General features: G+C 39.1%; 1 protein-coding gene and 1 pseudogene across 1 annotated transcript in view; one reads left to right on the top strand and one right to left on the bottom strand.

Annotated features, from left to right (window-relative positions):
• ACTL6A (actin like 6A) overlaps nucleotides 1–22,495 on the bottom strand; it is a 32,558-nt gene extending 10,063 nt beyond the window's left edge. Inside the window, exons 1-11 of the mRNA XM_007106122.2 lie at nucleotides 22,308–22,495; nucleotides 15,476–15,552; nucleotides 15,138–15,312; nucleotides 11,695–11,795; nucleotides 9,767–9,864; nucleotides 4,767–4,861; nucleotides 4,374–4,480; nucleotides 4,187–4,276; nucleotides 2,959–3,020; nucleotides 2,212–2,326; nucleotides 1,981–2,061 (exon numbers count right to left, since the gene is read on the bottom strand). Coding sequence (XP_007106184.1) covers nucleotides 1,981–2,061; nucleotides 2,212–2,326; nucleotides 2,959–3,020; nucleotides 4,187–4,276; nucleotides 4,374–4,480; nucleotides 4,767–4,861; nucleotides 9,767–9,864; nucleotides 11,695–11,795; nucleotides 15,138–15,312; nucleotides 15,476–15,552; nucleotides 22,308–22,332 — 1,026 coding nt within the window. The 5' untranslated portion in view covers nucleotides 22,333–22,495. The remainder of the gene's footprint in view (nucleotides 1–1,980; nucleotides 2,062–2,211; nucleotides 2,327–2,958; nucleotides 3,021–4,186; nucleotides 4,277–4,373; nucleotides 4,481–4,766; nucleotides 4,862–9,766; nucleotides 9,865–11,694; nucleotides 11,796–15,137; nucleotides 15,313–15,475; nucleotides 15,553–22,307) is intronic.
• On the top strand, nucleotides 10,262–10,609 carry LOC112065013 (small nuclear ribonucleoprotein G-like; annotated as a pseudogene).
• Nucleotides 22,496–23,397: the final 902 nt, after the last annotated feature.

The raw sequence follows: 23,397 nt of genomic DNA, 5'->3' as shown, positions 1-23,397 counted from the left end.
TCTCCCGCCGCGGAGCACAGGCTCCGGACGCGCAGGCTCAGCGGCCATGGCTCACGGGCCCAGCCGCTCCGCGGCATGTGGGATCCTCCCAGACCGGGGCGCGAACCTGGTTCCCCTGCATCAGCAGGCGGACGCGCAACCACTGCGCCACCAGGGAAGCCCCATTAGGGAGCTTTTAAAACACCAATGCCTGGGGGCAATTAAATAAAAATCTCTGGGGATGGGGTCTAGGAAAAGTTTTTGTTAGTTTATTTAAAACTCTCCAGATGAGGGCTTGCTTGGTGGTGCAGGGTTAAGAATCCGCCTGCCAATGCAGGGGACACGGGTTCGAGCCCTGGTCTGGGAATATTCCACATGCTGTGGAGCAACTAAGCCTGTGTGCCACGACTACTGCAGCCCATACGCCTAGAGCCTGTGCTCCATAATGAGAAGACTGCGCACCGCAACAAAGAGTAGCCCCCCTGCTCTCTGCAAGTAGAGAAAGCCTGTGCGCAGCAACAAAGACCCAACGCAGCCAAAAATAAATAAATAAATAAATAAATTTATTAAAAAAAAAACTCTCCAGATGATTCTACTGTGCATTAAAATTTAAGAATCACTATCTTAAAGCAATTATTCTACAATCCAATCATAATTTTCTGGCAGATAGCTGCCAGTATTTCATTAGAGGTATATTTCATAATTACATCATCTCAGAATGCACATCTAGAAGTTACAATGTTTAAAATTAGACAAGGTTTAATGATTATGGTGGATAATGCATACTCTGACAATAGTCCTGGCCAAAATGACTGCTACCTTTCTCTTTTGCAGAGATGCATTTTTTCAAAATCCACGTGCTGAGGCCTCCCCCGCCAAAAATAAATTCACAGTAATAAGGAGTATATTTACCTCTAATCTGCATGTATGCATCAGAAAGTTAAATGTCAGCCTGCTTTTTTAGTGGCTAAATTCACATTTTAAAAATTTATTCCAAATGTCTAAATCATCTAACTTTTGAAAGAGAAAATGGAATATAGAAGCATCTCCTCTGCAGTCAACAATAGTTTAAAGGAGAAAACTCAATAAAAAACAAAGTTAGCAATGTCTTACAGTAAATGTACTTCAAATCAACTGCCTTCCCCTTGAGTTTATACTAAAAAATTGCATACTTACAACCCCATTATCCTAGAAGCAGCACATCCCTGGCAGGTAATTAGTTGAAATAAACAACATTTTTCATAACTACCCGGAAGTCTTTTTTGAACAACATGATTTTTTATAGACCCTTAGCTATTAGCACTATGCTCTAAGCAAATGAATTAAGTCAAAGAAAATCAAGGCAATACGTTGGCTACAAATTAAATCTAGTGTTTAAATAAGATATAATCTATCTAATAATTAGTATGGTATGGAATATGGAGTTAGTCCTTAAAACCTGGCAAGAAATAAACTGATGAAACAAACAGCTTGGCAAAGCACAAAAAATATGACGTTTATATCTAAACACCATGTAAAAGTTACATAATTTAAACCTTAAACCACACCTTCCTGAAAAATAAAAAGTAAAACTGTACTAGGTACATTAAAAAGCACCAATAATCTATATCTTGGTATGTCACATTTTAGGAAATCTCTAGAACAGCAGTGTCCAAAAGAACTTTCTGTGATGATGGAAGTGTTCTACATCTGCACTGTCATAAAGCAGCGACTAGCTACATTTATAATGAGGCTAGTGCAACTGAAGAACTGAAATTTAAATTTCTGTTTATTTTAACTGAATTGCCACATGTGGCCAAAAGCTACCACACTGGACACAGCTCTAGAGTTTTGCATTTTTCCTTTTCTAGTAGAACTCCATTTTTTTACATATTTTTATAAAATGGACTTCAAAGTCAATGGCCAAAGTTGCCAACTTAAATAATGATGGCCATTATAAATAATGGGGCACTAGATTGCCCTAAAAGATAACTTTATGCCATAAACGAGACTGGCACTTACTGGTCTGATATCAATATCGCACATTCCAACACTTGTAGTGACAACATGACTGACGCCCAGCATTGTATTTCCTGATAACCCCTAGAACAAAATAGAAATGAGTAGTCACACAGAAGACCTTCAAACAATAAAGCACATCCAAAAAAGTTTAGTCAGTCTTATTTAGGTTTTGTAATTACAAGAGATCTTTAAAGGAAAAACCAGGCTAATTATAAAAATAAGCTTTTATACCTTCACATTGGAAGGGTCAAATAATCCTTCAGGAATCTTTAACCGTTCTGCTCCAAAATCACAGTTGTAGCCATTGGGGAATTCATAATGAACAGTTGGCATCTGTGCAGCTACTCTGAAAACATATCAAACAATATTAAACAAAAGACAAAAACAATCCTCTTCAGAATTATAAACTACTAAGGAATCATCAACTTATAAGAAAGCAGAGTGATAATATCTTATTTTCTTTTAAAATGTTATTCAGTATTTCTTAACTTTTTACCTTTAGACCAGTTAAGCATATTCTACAATTTTTTAAATTAAACAAATCAATTTCTTTCCTCATTTATGAAGTACACAGTTTAAAAAAAAAATTTTTTTTTTAATTTTTATTTATTTTTGGCTGCATTGGGTCTTCGTTGCGGTACGCGGGCTTCTCATTGCAGTGGCTTCTCTTGTTGCAGAGCACGGGCTCTAGGGTGCACAGGCTTAGGTGCTCCACAGCATGTGGGATTTTTCTGGACCAGGGCTCAAACCTGTGTCCCCTGCGTTGGCAGGCGGATTCTTAACCACTGCACCACCAGGGAAGTCCCTACAGTTTTTTTTTAATTGAAGTACAGCTGATTTACAATGTTGTGTTAGTTTCTGGTGTACAGCAAAGTGATTCAGTTATATATTAAGCATACAGTTTTTTTAAAAGATTAGTATGAAGGTTTTAATAAGCTATTAAGTTTTAAGTCTTGTAGAAAAAATAAGAAAACATACTGTTCATCGTAAGTTGAATCTGATACTTGAAGTACTGAGGCTTGAAAATCCTGGATAACACACTATGGATTTTAAAAAAAGGATAAGAAACAAGATTATTGAGATTTGTCTTTGCAGTCTATACTTTTGTAACATTACTTTAAAAACACTTTTCTTAATGAAACTGTACCACATTCCTGGATGGCTAACTCATTTCAAGGGTATAAATCTACCCAGTAAGGACTCTGAGCATCAAGAAACCCAATTCTAAATACTCGCATTATAAGCTAAATTATATAACATTTAAATTACAACCATTATGGAAAAATGAGATAAAAACAAGTGGGAACCCTTGTAACCCAGTCCTGCATAACAAAATTGGTTTTAGAACACTGTTTTCCCATTTAAAAAATTTTTTTCTTTAAAATTTTTATTGGCATATAGTTGATTTACTGTTTTTCCCTTTAAAATAAGCTTAGAAGCAAGATTTCATTAGCTGAATATATATAAAATGCATATATATTGTATCATATGGAATTTTTAATGACTGACATAGTATAAAACAGTTAAAAAATTTGCAGTGAAATACATAGGACCTCTGAGCTGCTAAGGAAAAATCCTGTCTAAGGTCTAGGTGCAATTATTAATCATCTTCACAATTTTTCCTTGTACCAAACACCCACAAAAAATCTTTACCCTTAGGTGTAAGAAACTGTCAAATAGGATATATCCCTGCCATAGTAAATGATGACTTTCATATCCTTTACTGTTAAAAATGAATGTATATTGTGGTGTGAGAGGTTGTTTTACTAACCTCTCCCCTGTCAGTAAGTCATGTTCAGAGATGGATTTTCAGTAAAGAAAACCTTTTGTTGGCTCCTTGCTGTGAACAGTAACACATTTTTTTACATAGCTGACTCATATTAGGAAAGAGAACGTAACTGAGCCATATCAGCAGGTCTCTATACACTAAAACCATTTTCTTAGTCAAAAAATGTACAGAATAGCATAATGCTTGTTTTTATCCCAAAGCTCCTTTCAGGTCTCACCACAGTAATCCAAGTGAATATGCAGTAGTTTGTTGAGATATCTGACAAGCATGAAAAGCACCCCCCTACTCCGCCAAAAGCTATTAATTTTGTTTGTAAAATATCATTAAAAATATAAGTTTGAAAATATAAAGTGCTCATACTCTAGTCAAAGACTTACAGCCTATAATGCTTTCGTAAAGAGAATAAGGGTTACTTACGTTACACATGTAATTGTGCCAAGACCTTGTAACCTGTGGCAACTTCTCTTTTCTTTTCCAGTTTGCTGGAGATCCTTCACGAACAGCTTCCTGAGTGCCAAGAGCAAGTGCTAGGTTAACAGAGTTCACAACATGGGGGTGGGGAGTTGGAGATAAATCCCAGAAATAAAATTCATTCATCACTTACTTTTGATGCAATCATATATGGAGGAATCAGTTCTATATTCATTTCTTGGAAGAGTTCTCTGCACTGCATAGTAATAAAGTCTCCAGCAAGAGGGGATTTTACAATGCCTATGAAACAGATTAAACAAGGCTAAGAAAGCATCCCATCCAAACTCCCTGGGACAAATTTCCTGTGTATTTATACATGATTAATTTTTTTCAAGCAGAATTAACGGAACTATCCCTCCAAGCATGAATGAAGCCATGCATCATTCACACTATATACTAAAGATTTTTTTAAAAAAACACTTAAAGACATGATTGGGAAACTGATATACTTTGATAGTCCAAGTCATTGCTTTATTTCATGATCCATGATCTGTGTCCTCAGTGCGCCCTGGTTAAATACAGTTACCTTGCTGAAGGACATAGCCATCGTGAACGGGAATTGCAGTGGTATGAGTGGCTCCACTGTCCAAGATAAGCCCAGTAGAACGACCATTAGCAAATCTAGTTTAAAGCATTAAGGAAAAGAAAGTATCAAGGTTCCTAAAATAATGTTTATCGTAAAGGGAAGGTTTTATTAAGGCATTTTAAAAACATGTGCGTTGTGGCTTAAAATGCATTAAGGTAAAAACGGGGATGAAAGTTGGCGTCAAATAATAACTCTGGTTTCAAAACAAATGACAACAGGCAGGACTTCCAGAATGGTGGTGTGAGGAAGTCAGAGAAACCTTTATCCCAGAGAGACATCTGTTAAACTGGTCCAAATAAGCACAATTATTCAAAGTCCCTGGCACAGATCAAAGGGCTTACAACAAACTGAGAAGCATTTAACAAAATCTATAGAAACTTGGTAAGAGCAGTGGGAGGCTATGACATTTGAGCTAAGAACTAAAACCATTCTCACATAGGATTAAAGAAGAACCATTTCAGCAGTTTGGCAGCTGAGTGGCGGTTATCATCATCTCCCCCAACTCAATAGGAAGAGCTATTCCAGGCAGATTCAACAGCCAGTGAATATCAGCAGACTCCACTTATCCCATTTTCCACAGCTCTGTGCTGCAGAAGGCCTACATCACGTGAACATCATAAACTGACATTTAGAAGTAGAGCCATTCACTGGATCATCAAATATTTACTGAGCATCTATTATGTGCCTAGTGATAGGTCTGGTGCCCAATAAAGGAGGGCAGCAGGGAGGTCATTCTCTCACTAGCACTCCTTAAGCAGAGAAGACACAAAGAGGTGAACCAAAACTGTCTCTACCCTGAAGGATAACCTGTTAAGTGCAGCAGAGATCAAAAAAGCTATAAAAAGAACAGTTTGAGATGCCATGGGGGAGTATATAGGCATATAACCGGTCCCTGGGAAATTCAAGTGTAAGCTGGGGAGGGGGACATGGGGAAGAGGAGAAACATGAGGGAAGGCCAGGAGGCAAGAGAGCATGGTTAAGAGGTCAGGGAAGTGCAGCCTAGTTCAGTGGGGCCTGAAAGGAGAAGAAAGGCAAGGCCGTGGAAGATGATTCTGGCTTAAATCAGCAGACTGGCAATTAACAAAGATGATCAGAGCTGCAGGGTGAAGACTGGGCAAGATAAGAGGAAGGGGTGCACCTAATGCAATGGCAATGGATAGAGAAATAAATGGATTTGAGGGTTTGAATTGGGGCCGGGGGAGGCTGGAGAATAGACAGGTCTTGATAACTACTAAATTTGAAGGGTTAATGAGAAAGATTTCTGGTCTAGACAACTGGGAGTAAGATAATACACAAAGGAGAAAGAATAAATTTGATGGGAGAGAAGATCAATTTTGGACATATTGAGTTTAAAGTGCTTAAACAGATAATAGAAAAAGTTCTAGTAGACAGCTGGACGTGGGCCTGGAGCTCACAAGAAAGATCTGGGATACACATATGGATTTGGAATTTGTCAGTGTATAACTGATATCTGAAGCCAAGGAAATAGATAGTTAAACCAGAAAGAACATGTCAAGAGAGATGAAGGGCTAAGGGCAGAGAACTAAGGCATGGGCAGGAATGATCAGAGGAAAGAGGTCTGAGAATAAATGGCCAGAAAGATAGGTTAGTAATTTATCTTTGCTATTACTGGTACTCCATTGATCTCTGGTCATCTATATACATAAACACTAATTTTATCTCTGTTAATAAAGTGATACAGTAACACCAGACTAAAAGTATGTAAGCCCTCCTAAAGATGGCAATTATAAAACCTGGACAAATTATTTTAAGTGACCATTTTAAGATACTGGAAAGTATTCAAAAGTAGTCAAAACTCAGCCAAAACTTATTCTCATGAAACTGCAACTAGAAGGGGTAAAAACTGCAAGTTTGCAGCTTCCTTGCCTAAAAGTGCTTCCCAGTTCCATGGCTATGGTTCAGGAAAGCAGTGATGAAAAATCGCAACTTTACCACCTTGAGTGAACACAGAAAGAAGTTCAGGGCTGGAAGAAAAGCTGGACATTTAAGGTAGAAACTCTGGAAGAAAGAGAACCACAGAAGGGATAAAACCCAAAATCTGAGTATAAAATCTACCCAAATCTCTGGTTGACAACTGAACTATTCAACTGCAGGACTGCAGGGGGACCAACAAAATGCAGAGAACAGAAGGGCAATGCATTCTTGAAAAACAGAGGTGCACCAGTGAGTTCTGTGATTTTGCTACCTTTTTAAATAAATGAATTCTCCAACAGTATGCAGCTCTGACAGCAGAAGGCTGAAGCCTACCTCGCAAATTGAGGTGTCAAGAGGACAGAGCCTGAGGCTGGCAGATATGAGAGCCCAGCTATCAATTAAGTCAGATATAACAATACTACTCTTCTCACTAATATTTTTGTTTTGGAAAACAGAGTTATCTTTTTCATAAAACTGTTATTTTTGTTGATGTTAATGTGTCTATTTTTATTTTTAATTAAATTAATAAGAAAATGTTAAAAGGAGTCTTAGTTTTAAATTCTCAAACAGTAATATTGATAGTTATAACCTACAAAAAACAGAAGCTCTGCGTCATCCTCAGTAATTTTTAAAAGTGTAAAGGAATCCCAAGGCCATGGTTGAGAAGTCAAAACAATTTTTAGAATAATACTAAGATGTTATTTGCCCTTTTCACTGTCATTCTCTCATAAATGTACAAGAGTTTTTTTTCCAGAGGCTATGTCATGTGTGATACACAACAGACTGAATGTGATATGAGAATCCAACTTCTGCTATTAAGTCCAACGTTAAAGAGATTTGAAAAATTGTGAAACGAAGCCACTCTTCTCATTAATATTTTTGGTTTGGGAAAACAGTTATTTTTATTAAAATATTTTATTTATATTAACATACAATGGGCTTATTAATTTACTTAAAATAAGCAAATATAGGGCTTCCCTGGTGGCGCAGTGGTTGAGAGTCTGCCTGCCGATGCAGGGGACGTGGGTTCGTGCCCCGGTCCGGGAGGATCCCACGTGCCGTGGAGCGGCTGGGCCCGTGAGCCATGGCCGCTGGGCCTGCGCATCCGGAGCCTGTGCTCCGCAACGGGAGAGGCCACAACAGTGGGAGGCCCGCGTACCGCAGAAAAAAAAAAAAAAAAAAAAAAAAGCAAATATAATTTTTAAGTTTCTGTCTTAATTTCTAATATGGCAAATACTACCAGATAGGATCCACATAAATAAAAGCTCTAGGTATAAAAAGTTTGAGAACCTCTGGTCTAGAAGAACACAGTAAAAAACACCAGTCAGCAAAAGCCAGAAGTGTTAGGAATTCTAGAGGACAAACAATCTACTTCCCTTACCAAATAAATTACAAGAGAAAAGGGGAGGGTGGGTACAATCTATAGACCACAAGAGACCTAAGAGACATATCAAACAAAATACAATGCATGATCCCTGTTGTTTGGGTCCTGATTCAAATATACTAAACTGTTTTTTAAAAAAGAAAATAAATGCGGTTATATCTTAAAAAAAAAAGAGACATATGGTAACACCTTTTAGAGATACATGCTTAATGTCTGGGATTTACTTCAAAACCATGGTGGGAGGGGGAGTGCCTGCGGTTATAGCTAATACCACTTAGCTCTGTATTGAAAATTGTTGACCCTGGGTGATGGGCACACGGAGGTTCAATATAATATTCTATCTTATTTTGTGTAAGAAATTTTCTATAATAAAAAGTTAAAAAATAAAACAATACCCATTCTGTTTACATACTCCTTGTAAGGAAGCAGCCAAACAGATCTTATGTTCAAATTCAGAACTGCCATTTTCAAGCTGTGGACTGGGACCAGTTTGCTTACTTTGACTCCGATTCCTGACAGGATTATTATGAAAATTAAATGATATAATGCACACAATGAGTCTGCTAATACTCTCCCTCCTCTACTCAAAACCTGCAATGGTTCTCGAGTCTAAAGTTCACATTTTTAAAATCTAACATGCAAGACTTCTACAGTCTGATCTAAACATATTTTTACAACTTGTTCTGAAGCCAAACATACATCTTCAACTCTAAACTAAGTCACTGTGAAGAACACTTACACTTTCCACCTCCACACTTGTGCTAAAGTCATCTCTAAGACACACCACGACAGACAAATGTTAGATTACAGTTCCCACAGTGATTCTCACACATATAAAATTCGCTTGAATATTACAGCAATCCAGGGAGGTATACCGGATAAATGAGTAACAAGTGAAGTTCAAATTTTAAGTACCTAATTCAAGATCAGTTTATAAGCACTGGAACTTGAACTCTAAATATAGGTCTCCTTCCCCCACACCCTGCAACAAAATTCTCTTTTCTTTACAAAGGTTTGTCAGGCTACAATATTACTCCACTGAACTACAATTTCTATTTGAAAAATTCAAATTAATCATGTACTTCTTTATGACTTTTGCCAATGCTATTTTGAAGTACTATTTAAATCTGTTATTTAGTTTTCAACAAGAATATTACATTATTCTTTGAGATCAGGACATAATATTTCCTTGTCTGTCCCTTAATATGCCTGTAAAAAATATTTGGTGATTAAATCTTAAATGAATTTACAGCCAATTTCCACTTTTCTAAGGTAATGGAGAAAAGGAAGGAAATGGCAATCTTTGAATTCAACTAGGTCAACTGACTTAAGTACTGTTCTGTCATCACATTCCCCTTCTAAAAACAAAAATTTTTGTTTTTGTTAAACTTTGTTAAATTAATGAGAATTTGAGTGCTTCTTTCCTATCTCCCTCTCACATTTTCACATGCATCAGTTCCGATAAGAATACTAAAAGATAGATATCTAAAAGCAATGGAGAAAAACGCCTCAACTTCCGAACAAGCAAGAAGTGGCTCCTGTTTTCCTGCTGAGGGCATCACCTTTAGCAGCACCACAGTTACTCCTAAAGAGAACTTGGGTATTACTCTTTCAAGGATACGCTGTCAAAACGGCAGTTTTGCAAAGGAAGAATGCAGGGATGTTGTAGTGTTCAAACATTAACTCTGTCAGTTTCTCTCTCTTTGCTCTGGTATTCCACTTGAAAAGAGGGAAAAAGAAATGCAAATTATTTATTGTTTAAAAACTAAAGTATTGATTTATCTCAAAATTCATTTCAGTACTACATTAACAAAGATGTAAAACATTAATAATAGAGTAAAATACCATGGAAAATCTTCTTCATAATATCTTTACAACATTTATTTCTATGTATTTGTAATAAATTTAATAAATGTAAAGTTTATTATTTAATACGTAAAATTGTTTGCTGCTATGAATTCTAGAAATTACACTTTTCAAAGTATATGGAAATCTGGATTCTTATAAACTAAGTATTATTAAATCTTTTTTTTTTTTTTAATCTTAAGAGAGAATCTAAGCGTGAGGGACAACTCGAACTCCGTTTGGAGGCATCTTTGAGCTCGTGGAGTAGACATCATGAGCAAAGCTCACCCTCCCGAATTGAAGAAATTTATGGACAAGAAATTATCATTGAAATTAAATGGTGGCAGAGATGTCCAAGGAATATTAAGGGGATTTGATCTCTTTATGAATCTTGTGATAGACGAACGTGTTGAGATAGCAACTAGTGAGCACAGAACAATACTGGAATGGTAGTAATACGAGGAAATAGTACCATCATTTTAGAAATGTTGGAACGAGTTATGAACTATATAGCTGTCTTCAACAGAGAAATCAACTGCTTCCACATGTCCCCTCTCCACACTTTACTACGATGAAAACTGGGTCGTGTACATTTTCTTACTGAACTCTTTTGTTAAATAAACTTTGTAATAGTCAAAAAAAAAAAAGAGTGAATCTAGTCATCAAAATCTTAAATATGCATTTTAAACCACCAAATTCTCCCACTTGTAGATGGTACTCAAAAGAAACTAGAGTTTAGAAAACAACAAAATATTGATAATTTATAATCATTATCTAGTCTTCTGGGCCCTTTTGACTCTGTACCAAATGTATTTCACAAGAGACTCTGGTCTAGCAATTTCCAGCCCTAGTTCAACATTGACTTTAAATATAAATTTTATTATTTAATAAGTAAAATTGCTGCTATGAATTCTAGAAATTACAGACTTTTCAAAGTATAGGGATATCAGGATTCTTATAAACATGAAGTATTATTAAATCTTAAGAGTGAATCTAGGGACTTCACTGGTGGCGCAGTGGTTAAAAATCCGCCTGCCAATGCAGGGAACACGGGTTAGAACGCTGGTCTGGGAAGATCCCACATGCCGCAGAGCAACTAAGCCTGCGCGCCACAACTACTGAGCCTGCGCTCTAGAGCCCGTGAGCCACAACTACTGAGCCCATGTGCCACACCTACTGAAGCCCGCGCAACCTAGAGCCCGTGCTCCGCCAACAAGAGAAGCCACCTCAGTGAGAAGCCCACGCACCTCAACAGAGTAGCCCCGACTCGCCGCAACTAGAGAAAGCCCACACACAGCAACGAAAACCCAATGCAGCCAAATAAATAAATTTATATTAAAAAAAAAAAAGAGTGAATCTAGTCACTCTTAAGGTTGAGTATAAAAGCAGATATACACTGCCCTTGAGGGATAAGGGACAACTGACCAAAATGGGAAGCAGCCCAAGAAAATCAAATGTTAAATTCCCAGAAAAAACAGATAAATAACCACCAGAACCCACTAGGGTGCTTTAATTATTTTTCTTTGAGTATTTTAATTATTGAAATAATAAAAATAAAAGTTGTAAGAGTATTTATAAATGAATCTCCCTTTCCCTAATCTTCAAAATTCAAAATATGAATTTCTATGTCTCTTAAAGAAAAAGGAAACACTCTTCAAATGAGTAAATAAACAACCTAGAGAAACTCGAAAAAGTTTGTCTCACCGGTGCTTCTGACATGAGAACAGGATGCAGGCTGGCTTCTGATTTGACATGCATTTTGTAGGTATGATCCAAAATAGCCTGGAAACTATCCCAATCTTCAACTAAAATATAAGATTAATACCTTGAAAATAATGCTTAATCGAAGATGAATACAGCATCTTTTGAGAGACTGTGTCTAATGGTTTAGCACTAATATTGATACTGTAATATACAGAACCTACTTATTTTACAGCTCTGCCTCATAACACAGCACTTCATATAGACATCATCTTTGTCTTCTAGATACAGTTTCTCCAGCCCCAACAGTTACAACCCCTAGACCTGTCCCAGGTGTAATTAATGTATCAAATAGACGTAAAATACCAAATAAATATTATTCAGTAAGTACTTATTAGAGGCCCAAAACGCAATTCAAATGGTAGGAGAAAACACAGAAGAACTGTATGATCTAGAGCTGACATTTGAAAAGCTTACAATCTATACGAAAAAAGATGTAAAGACTTTAAAAAAAAAATTTAGAGAATAGTATGTTTTCAATTTGCCTTCCACCTAAATATCCCACTGAAACTGCTCACATAAGTCACTAATGAGCTTCTAACAGGCAAATCCAGTGGATACTTCACATTTGTAATCTCATCTTGACCTCTCTAAATTACCATCTGACACTACTGACTCTTGAGTTTACAAACTTTTTCTGCCACAGTCCAACAAAGTAATGTCATTCCTTGTAAACATACTTCTATAGGCCTATCAGGATGGGGTTTTTTTGATCAATGGACCTCCTCTGTAGCTTTAACTTCTCTTTCCCCTTCTTAGCGTAAAGCTCAGTGCCACAGCTGAGAACAATGAGAATCACTGGACTTCTTTACTTCTAGAACTTTTTCTTCTCTTAGCCTTCTCCTGAATTTTCTCCTACTTCCCTACTGTTCCTTCTCATTCTCCTTCACAGGCAACTCTATTGGTTAAATACATGGAAATAAATTTTCATAAGGAATCCTATCCTCAATCCTCTTCTCATATCCCAAACTCTTTCTGGTAAAAAAAAAAATCAACTCCATGTCTTAAAATCTCTCTCACCTGCTTATTAGATCAGCACCTATATTCAAACACTTTGAACTAATAAACTCATCTACTTGCTGTGCAGAAAGAGCTAACTTAGCAGACCTGAGAAAGGCGTGCTTGCACGGCTGACCCTTGGCTGGCATCTAGGAACTTGTCTGGTAAACAGTTCCCTACACTGATATGAAACTTTCCCCAAATACGAGTAGCTCACTGTGTCTAAACTGTTTATACAGTGTGGTTTATGTGGAATACCTTTCCTTCTGGGAGTCTGGGGTTTTGGAACATGTTAGGCACAGAGTACCTACATGACCAGCCCCTAATAAAAACCATGGGTACTGAGTTCTTCTTTTTTCTGAATCCAAAAGACAGTCATTTATTCCAAGTATCAAGATAATATAAGAAATAAAATATTTGTAACAAAAAATGTCCTTCCAGTTTTTTTTTAACAGCTCTATAGAGGTATAATTTTCCATAACATGGATCCATTTTAAGTGTACAATTAAATGATTTTCGTTTGTAAATCTACAAAGTTGTGTGAATATTATTACAATTTAATTTCAGAATATTTCCATCATCCCAAAAAGAAACTTTATGCCCTTTTGCAGTCACTTCCCATTCCATCCACAGCCCCAAGCAACCACTACTTTACTTTCTGTCTGTATAGATTAGCTTTCTCTGGTCCTTCCATATTAGAGTAATCATACATTATGTGGAGTTCTGCATCTGATTTCCTCTATTTGGCATAAGGCTTTTGGGGTTCTTCCATATTTTAGCTTATATCAGTATTTTGTTCTTTTTATTGCCAAATAGTACTTCATTTTATGGGTATACCACATTTTGTATACCCATTCATCCAATGATGCACCTTGGGCTATTTCCACTTTTCTGCTAATATGGATAATGCTGCTATGAACGTCTGCATGTAAGTATTTGTGTGGACATATGTTTTCAGTTCTCCTGTGTTGATACCTAGAAGTGGAACTGTTTGGATTATATGGTGAATTTATGTTTAACCTGTTAAGAAACTGTCAAACTTTTCCAAAGCTGCTGAACCATTTTTTGTTCTCATATGGAGGTTTCAGTTTCTCTATATCCTCATCACACTTGCTATTGTCTGTCTTTATAATATAGCCATCCTGTGAGTGTGAAGTAGGGTACTGAGTCTTTAATGAGCTCTACTAGTAGACCACACACACATGTTCCTGGTTACTGGAGGGATTAAGCACATCCTTTATGACTTCACTGTAAGCTCTTGGAAGCTTGCACTGGTTTCCTCTGGACTTCACTACATGCCCCTTTTTTCTCTGTCAGTTCTCCTTTGCATTCTTTCAGCATAATAAACCTTAACTGTGAGTACACTGACATGCTGAGTCCTGTGAGTCCTTCTAGTGAATAACTGGACCTGAGAGTGATCTTGGGTCTTACACCTGCTTTTTAAGACCATAAAACTTGCTCCTTCCCCTGCTATTCCTACCTCGATGCATGGTACCCCCCATTCAGTGACTCCAGTCAAAAATCTAGGAAACTTTCTCAACTCTTTAAACACTTAGTACCATTTGTCTTGGATATCTCTGACAGCCACCTCAGGAACTCTGCCATCAGTATTAAAATTTTAACCCTCTTCATTTCTCATTTGGACTCACCTCCCTAACTGATCTTCCTATCTCTAGTATTTCCCTCCAATCCAGCCTACACAGGACTGTTAGACTAATCTTTCCAGCTGGCATATATGAGCATTTATATATAAAATGCTGTTTAAATTCCTTTGGAGTTACCTTTCAGTTACCAGCTTAATATACTCCTGGCATTACAAGCCCTTTTATGATTGCTCTCTGCCTACCTTTCCTGCAATTGGCCATAATGTACCTACTGTTACAGCCATACTTAATTGATGACACTTCTAAACATGGAAGTTTCTTCCACAACACCATCTCTTCACACATGCTGGTTGCTCTAATTTACCCAGCCTTGTCAGTCAGGCTAATTCTTATTCAGTGATCAAGATTCAGTACAAAAGTTACCTCCTTTGTGAAAACCATCTCTGACCCCCAATGATAGAGTTAAATACCTCCCCTCTCTAATCTCACTGCTTATCAAACATAGTTATATTATAGCACTTATCATATATATATGTGTGTGTGTATATATATACACACACACACATATACACACATCTATCTCCTCTACCTATGAGTTTCTTGAGCAAAAGAAACACGTGTTATGCATCTTTGTATTCTCAGTGCCTGGAACATCAGTTTATGGAATAAAAACAACAAAAAAATAGCTGATGTTCAACTTTTTAGAAGCCATTGGTTTATATCTAAAATATACTATGCATACTCTACATTTAGAATCAAATCCATAGAAAAAAAACATCGTACCCATCCCATTTTTCAGTGGTGAAATGGCCTCTGTATTCTCCCTCGGAACACGCAGGGCATTAGTATCTATGTAATAGGTGGGACCGCCTTGTTTGCCTTTATCACCATCTATTTCCATCAATGTACTTCCATCATCTCTTTCTACCACCATACCAATAGCGGTAGGGAAATCCACCTGTAAGAGTCAAAAACATTATTTACAAATTTTACCTGCTTTTACCAAGAAGTCATTTCCACCAACCAATGTTGTTTATCATATTTGAGTCAGAATTTCCGCATGAACTTAATTCTACATGAATGGCTTTTGCATATCCAATTAACTCTACCATTCCACTTACCTTGGGACAGTCCTCACCAGCATACCCAGCTCTCACAGTATAGGATCCAATGTCAAAAACAAGGGCTCCAACTTCATCTGAAAAGATGAAAAGATAATTAACATTAACAACTTACAAGTATCATGTGAAAATTAAGAGTACTTAATGTGCTTATATTCATACTATTACTAGCTTGAACCTAGTTTTAAATACACCTTAAAGATTCACTTAATTAAAATATAACAAGTCATACACAGTATATCAGTAGAGGTTCAATCAGGAAAGAGGTGGTACACTAAAATTAGGTAATTTAAGGAGAGTTTACTTATTAAAGTGTCTACTTACAAAAATACAGGCAAAATATAGGAAAACCAGAAAGGACAGTATGGTACCCTAGGACTAGTAATAACAGAAATCTGTTGCCACTCTTAGAATGGAAGGAACTGTTACCAGAACCTGGAGAGAGACTTGTATTGGGAGGGCATCGGACAGGAGCTGTGATCTTCAGTTGAGGGATGGAATCAGCCTTGGCTGACCCTGAGGAAAAGGAACCAGACTAATACATTTGCCAACCTCTCTCCCCACTGGCTAGGGTGATCTTATAATTTCTCACCCAAACTGAGCCACTACTGAATGTGATAGGAGCCCCTATTAATAATTATACCAGGACAAGAGGCACAAAGCAGGAAGTATGGTTACCCTACCACTGGCCAAAGCAGAGGCCAAGAGAGTCCACCGATGCAGTCTACAAGGGTCACAGAGAGGGTGGAAATGGGTGGAAAGTGGATCTGGAGGGGCAAAGGAAAGCTATCCAGTACACTAAGGTATACCATTTTTTTCATACATTAATCAACATGATATTTCATGCAAATAGGGAAGAAACTTAGCAAAACCCCAAGAAAAATAAGGAAACTAAAGAATAAGAATTTAAGGTATAATAATATAGGCCAAGTAAAAATCATTAAAATGAAGGTATCATTAAAGTTTGCACATTTCCAGATTTGTAGAAGATAAAAGTTTAATACTGAGAGAGAAAGCTAGTATTTTTTTTCATATTCAAATTCAGAAAAAAGCCTCTAATTACACTTTAAAAATACTTCACCCAAAACAGCACGCCTCCTAAAACAAAGCACTTGGGTTTTCTAGGCACTGATTTTTCAAAGAAGGATTTTTTCACTCAGTCATTAAAAATAATAAAGAAATACTACTTAGCTCAATTAAATTGACAAAAATTAGTAAGGCTGATAAGACCAAGTATTGTCAAAGATGTAGAAAAAGAGGAGCTCTTACACAGTTGCTAGTAAAGTTGTAAACTGGGACTTCCCTGGTGGTCCAGTGGTAAAGAATCCGCCTTCCAATGCAGGGGATGCAGGTTCAATCCTTGATAGGGGAACTAAGATCCCACATGCCGTGAGGCAACTAAGCCTACGCGCCACAACTACTGAGCCCATGCACCTCAACTAGAGAGCCTGCATGCCGCAAACTACAGAGCCCTGGAACCCGCGCTCTGGAACCTGCACACCACAACTAGAGAGAAGCTCACGTGCTGCAAAGAAAAAAGTTGTAAACTGATACAACCACTATGGGCAATTTAGTCATATCTACTAAAGTTGAAAATGTGCATACATAGAAATTACACTTATGTCTTCTCTAGAGAAACTCTCTCACGTATATCACAAGGAGACATGTAAGAGAATGTTCACTGGCTATGTGACCTCAGGTGATTTACTAATCTCTCTGCCTCAATTTCCTCAAATGTAAAATGTGCATAACAGTCCCTATCTTGCAGGATGCTAGAAGTATGGAAGCACTTAGAACACTACCTGGTACATAATAAGCACAATAAGTGGTAGCTGCCATTATAATTATTATTGTCACACTGCTTGCCACAGGAAAAGGTAGGAAGATTAAATGGTCTCTCAGCAGGAAAATAAACTACAGTTTATTCATAGAGTGAAATACTACATAGCAGTTAAAAATGAATGGTCTAGATCTACATGTATTAACATGGATAAATCTCAAAAGAATTAGTTTAAAAAGCTAGTTACTATGCACACATATTTTGATACTACTTAATTCACTATGGATTCACACACTTAATAAAAGTATAAAAATATGCTTAGGGTTGGGGAATATTACATACCAACTTCAGGTCACTGGTAACCTCTAAGGAGGCAGAGAAGAGGAATCTATATCAACAATATAGATTTTATCTATATTGTTGATTTCAACAATATCAATTTTATTTCATAAGATATCTGAGGCAAATTTGACAAAACATTACATTTATTTAATCTCAGTAGTGAGTACAGAAGCATCATATATAAACTTACATATACTTTATTTTTTAATGTTTAAAGTATTTCAAAAACTAAAAAAATAATTTTTAAAATAAAGATCAATTATTACACTACAATTATCACAGTTGAGAGATGGTGTCTTTACAGCATAGTGATCTCATTTTTATTGAAATAAAATGAAGAGCCACCTATGTTTGAAAGGACGTTTCTGTATTTGTTACATTTCCCAAAGTAATCAACTTTTCTCTACACAATCTCTGATCCAAATTATTTTGTCTGAAAGAAAAGGTCCTTAAAAGCAGAACACTGCATTTGTTTTCACCACAGCATGTAAACTCAGGTACAAACAGTAAGTATTGTATACCAATGACATGAACTGGTAAATTCTAACACTTTGATTAACCAGAATGTTGGGTAAAGAAATATCCTAACTAAATGAATTAATTGCTTGGTTAACCAAAATTTTCTACTCCTGTTCTCAAGGATCAACCTTTTGCCTTGCACCAGGGCTTTTAACCTTTTCTGTTCCATGGACCGCTTTGACAATGTTCAAGGCTGAAATTCATATGTTGAAGTCTTAACCCCGACTTAGAATGTGACTGTGTTTGGAGATAAGGTCTTAAAAAGATGATTAAATTAAAATGAGATCATTAGGGTGGGCCGTAATCCAATGACTGATATCCTTACACGAAGAAGAAACTTGGACACAGATATGTAGAGGGAAGACCATGTGAAGACACAGGGAGAAGACGGCCATTGAAGGCCAAGCAGAAAGGCCTCCAAAGAAAACAACCCTGTCAACACACCTGATCTCAGACTTCTAGCCTCCAGAACTGTGAAAAAATTAATTTTTGTTGTTTAAGTCACCCAGTCTGTGGTACTTTGTTATGGCAGCCCCAGCAAACTAATACAGACAGATTAGGACACTTATGAATGTCTTCTTAGAATGTTTTCAAATAGACTATAAAAGAAACTAATTATTATAAAATTCAGTTAGTTATATCCATGGGCTCCTTTTTTTTTTGTTTTTTTGCAGTACGCGGGCCTATCACCACCGCGACCCCTTCCGCCGCGGAGCACAGGCTCCCGACACGCAGGCTCAGCGGTCATGGCTCACGGGCCCAGCCGCTCCGCGGCATGTGGGATCCTCCCGGACCGGGGCACGAACCCGTGTCCCCTGCATCGGCAGGCGGACTCCCAACCACTGCGCCACCAGGGAAGCCCCTCCATGGACTCCTTAGGGAGGCCAAGGACTCCATGTCAGGAGTGCCCTCCTCTAACTTACCCTTAGGTAACCTGCTCCACTCTTACAGCCTCAATTTCTACCTAAACAGTGGTACTTCCAATCTCAAATCTCTCTCTCAAGCCCTCACCTTCATCCAGATCCAGATCTCAAACTTCCTACTGTACACTGCTTCCACCTGATGTCCCATGGGTACCTCAAATTCAACATACCTGAAGCACTGTCTCCTTGTCCCCATCCTGCCTAATCTAATCTCAGCTGTGCTTATCACAGTTAGTGTCTCCAGTCATCAGAGGCAAAAATCTTCCTGAACACCTTCATATTTCATATCCCTCATCAAGTTCTGACAAATATTTCTGCTAAATATTTCTCAAATCCCTTCTTCTTTAATACCATTGCCACTGCCTTGAGTCAAGCTCTTATCTCAACCAGGAATTACAACTCCCTACAGATATTGTGCTTCCATCTTTACCGTCTCAATCCACCTTTCAAACTGTTGCACTGTTATCTTTCAAAACTGTAACTGAACATTTTGGTACATAAATCCTTCAATGAAAAGAAAAGGGAGAATCATTCAGTGGTTTTCCATCATCCCAAGATAAAATTCAAATTATTCTACCCAGGTGATATTCAAGACCTAGCATAATCTGGCAGCAGTCTCTCCTCCCACCTCATACACTACTACCATTACTGAAGATTATGTTGTCTCCTCAACACACCATCTACTCTGCATATGCTTTCCCTCTCTATTCTTCTTTCATCATCCTCATAAACTCCTTTGTATAGTCCCTTGACTCTTCCACATTGAGTTAATAACTTTTTTGTCTGTGCTACCTTTGTATCTTCTATATATTGTCATTACTGAACATACTTCACTGAATTTATCATCCATATAAGACACTATAAACTATAAGATGCACCATTAGTTCATGCACCACTAGGAGAAAAACATGCTGCCAATTAAGCTCTGCCACACCATCAATAATATTCCAACTTCAGCTCTTTAAGTGTGTGTGTGTGTGTGTGTGTGTGTGTGTGTGTGTGTGTGTCTGGGGTGGAATGTACAACTAAAAATAAATGAAATATGGTGTCTATTTGACTGACTCACCTACAAGACTGCGAGTTTCTTGAAGGCAGAAGTTATACTTTGCACGTAGCAAGCACTTAAAGTTTTTTTGTGTGAAAAGAAAAATCTAACAAATCAGTTATTTTCCTGTCTTAATCAGTGTGGTAAACTGGACACAGTAGAATTTTAATTAGAAGAAGACTCTGGATTCTCAGAATTTGGAAACCCTTTCACAGTAAACCCTTTGGAAAATGTGACCCACTATAAATACTGGCCATACAGTAGTAGCTCAAACACAAAATCATACACTTATTTTCATGAGTTTTATATACTTTATATGTGAAATAGGCTTTAAGATATATTCCTCTACATAAGCAAAAGAGAAACAGGATGTTTATTCTGAATACCTAAACCATACATGAATATGTTGTGGTTCCATACTTGAAAAATGGCTTATGGAGAAATAACCAAAATCTTTTTATTTTTAATTTTTTTTTTATGGGGAAGGGTTTTACTGAAATGTCTTTTCTTTTCCTGATCCCCACTTACTAGAAAGTTATGTAACTCTGGGCTGGTTACCTCTTCTACACCTCATTTTCTTCTTTAATAATATGGGGATAAGTAGTACCACCTCCAGTGGTTGTTGTGGATTAACTGACCTAATGCATGTATTAAACGTAATGCATGAAAAGCCTCTGGAACAGTTCTTGGTACACAGTATGCACTCAATAAATGTTAACTGTTGGCATTATTAGTATCCATTTCTACGTTAGTCACATTAAACAATGCCTTGTAAGGAAATACTCAGTGGACAGCCTTTAGGTTCTTGGATCAGTGAACCTGAAAGTCAAAAGAGTCAGCAGCCTCCATGAGGCAAAGGCACATAGATCAAGTCTTTCTGTCAGGATTACATCTTCAGATGGGGAAGAAGTAAATCATGAAGATCCACTAGGCTTTCTCCAAGGTAAAACTGGAAAACCACTGACTCTCACATTTGAGAAATCAAAACCAAAAGCATATATGGAGAAGGAGAGGGTGAGGGTCAGCGTGTCACCTGAGTAGAGACTCAAACTTCACTCCAAAACTACTAAAAACTTTGAAAACCTTATTTTCATCTCCTACCTATAAAATGCCATCCGCTTCAGAAAGCAACAATAACAAAAGCAACACTTTGGGTTTATCTTTTTCTTCTCTAACTCATCAAACACAACACAAAGCATGAATCATATACATCAGTGCTTCATCTAGGTATCGTGCAAAAACAGAGGCTCTGACTCAGTAGATTTAGAGTGGGGCTTAAGAGTCTGCATTTCTAACGAGCTTGCAGGTGATGCTGATGCTGCCGATCCTTGGATCATACTTTGAGCAGCAAGTGTAGCATTATCCCACTTACCTTCACAACCACCCCAATGGGTAGGAACCATCATTCCACAAAAGAGGAGGCTGAAGTTGGGAAAAGTTAAGTAACTTGCTCAAGGCCAATAAGCTTACTAAATGGTGAGCCTGATATTCTAACCCCGGTCTGTGTAAGTCCCCAGGCCCGTGGTAATCGCTCACTACCCCGCAGCCCACCCAACCGTAACCATCCTTCAATTACATGTGTTCCTAAATTAAGCCGGAGCAGACCCGCCCACAGGTAACTCCGGAGCATCCACAGTTAACAAATAGGCAAGAGTCACTTAAAGGTGTGAGGCAGAGTGAGTGCGGGGCGCGGACGCAGAGGTGGCTGCGTCCTGAGTGACCGCCACTCCTTCAATCAGTTCCACTCCTCGGGGCTCGCTCTGCCATCTCCGGGACGCCGCGGAAACCTTCCGTCCACGCCACCGAACTGCTAGGACCTCCCAAGTTTAAGAACATGCGAGCGCACACATGCCGACAGAGCCGGCTGTGAGAGAGGGTACCCCGGGGCCGGTCACCCCAGCCGCGGCTCGCCGGGCCGGGCCCCCGAGAGGAGCTGCCCGCCCAGCCCTGGGGCGGCGCGCACCCTCGAAAGCCGGTTCCTCCGCGGTCCGAGGCTGGCAGGGGCCGCAGGGAGCGGCGACTCCGGGCGCCTGAGGCGCTCGCAGAGCCGGGTGGGCTCCAGGGGCGGGCAGAGCGCGGGGCGGGGATGGGGCGGGGAGGCCGGGGTCCCGAGACGGGGAGACCAGAAGGGCCGCCGGGGAGGAGAGGGGAGGGCTGGGGGCGGCGGTTACAAACCCCACGCGCTAAAAAGGCGCGCTCTCTCCATCGGCCGCACTCACTCACCTCCCCCGTACACCCCGCCGCTCATGGCTGCTATCGACGCGACTCCTACGCTAAAGGCCACCCGGCGAAGTGACTGCAACGGCCGCGACTGCGGGTCCGGAGAAGCGCCGGTCCCCGACTCCCTTAACTTCCACTGCCACCCCCCCCTCAGGCAACAAAGCGGCGTCCACACACCCCGGCGCGCAGTCACACTTGCTGTCTCTCCTTATCAGCCAATCACGAGAGGCCCGACTACCCTTCAGCCAATCAGAATGAGTCTGTGCTGCATCCCTGCCGCGGCACAGCCAGTTTAGCCAATCGAAGGCAGCCATGGGGGCGGGGAGAGGGGAAAGCGACGGAAGGAGGGAAGGAGTTGGGTTGCGGAACTGGGGGGGGCGGGGCTTTCCTAGTGGGCGGGAAAGTGGGGCGGAGGGAGCAGGAGAGGGAGGAGGAAGGCCGAAGGCAAGAGTCGGGGGCGGGCCTAGGGGTGTGGCTGGGCGCGGAGGAGCGGTGGGAATCCGGTAGAGCGAGGTAAACCTCTGGAAAACATCTGGAATTTGAGGTGTCTCCACGCAATAGTTCCGACGGTTCTGGATTGTAGTGAATGAAGGTTTTTTTTTTTTTTTCTGAAAAAGTATTTTCAACTAACTTATGTTGAAAAAATTAAATGTTACGCTCCACTTTGGGGTAGGAGGCACCAGTGAATCGTACAAACCAATAGGACCCAGAAATTTTAACAAAGGTTATTAATAATTAAAAGAAGAAGGAGATGATACAGTATCCCAGCTAAATTTAGGTAGCACTTAAAAAAATTTTTTTCTAAGTGTCATCAATTTCTTTTATCCTGTGAGACAGGTATAAAGCAGTGTAATCAATCCTCATCCAAGCGAGCACCTAGTCCTAAATACATCTCAGAACGGTCTGCTCTTAGTCCCCTATGTCTACAGCCCAGTCCAGATGACCGTTATCTCTCCCCTGGATTACTGCAACAGCTTGTCGCTTGCCTCTTGGCCACACTGCAGGCAGCCTGATCTATAAAAACGCCCAGGGGCTTCCCTGGTGGCGCAGTGGTTGAGAGTCCGCCTGCCGATGCAGGGGACGCGGGTTCGTG

Source organism: Physeter macrocephalus, chromosome 1 (assembly GCF_002837175.3).
Source record: "Physeter macrocephalus isolate SW-GA chromosome 1, ASM283717v5, whole genome shotgun sequence".
Lineage (NCBI taxonomy): Eukaryota > Metazoa > Chordata > Mammalia > Artiodactyla > Physeteridae > Physeter > Physeter macrocephalus.
The sequence above is the reverse complement of the archived record's forward strand: the minus strand, read 5'-3'. Positions and strand labels throughout refer to the sequence as shown.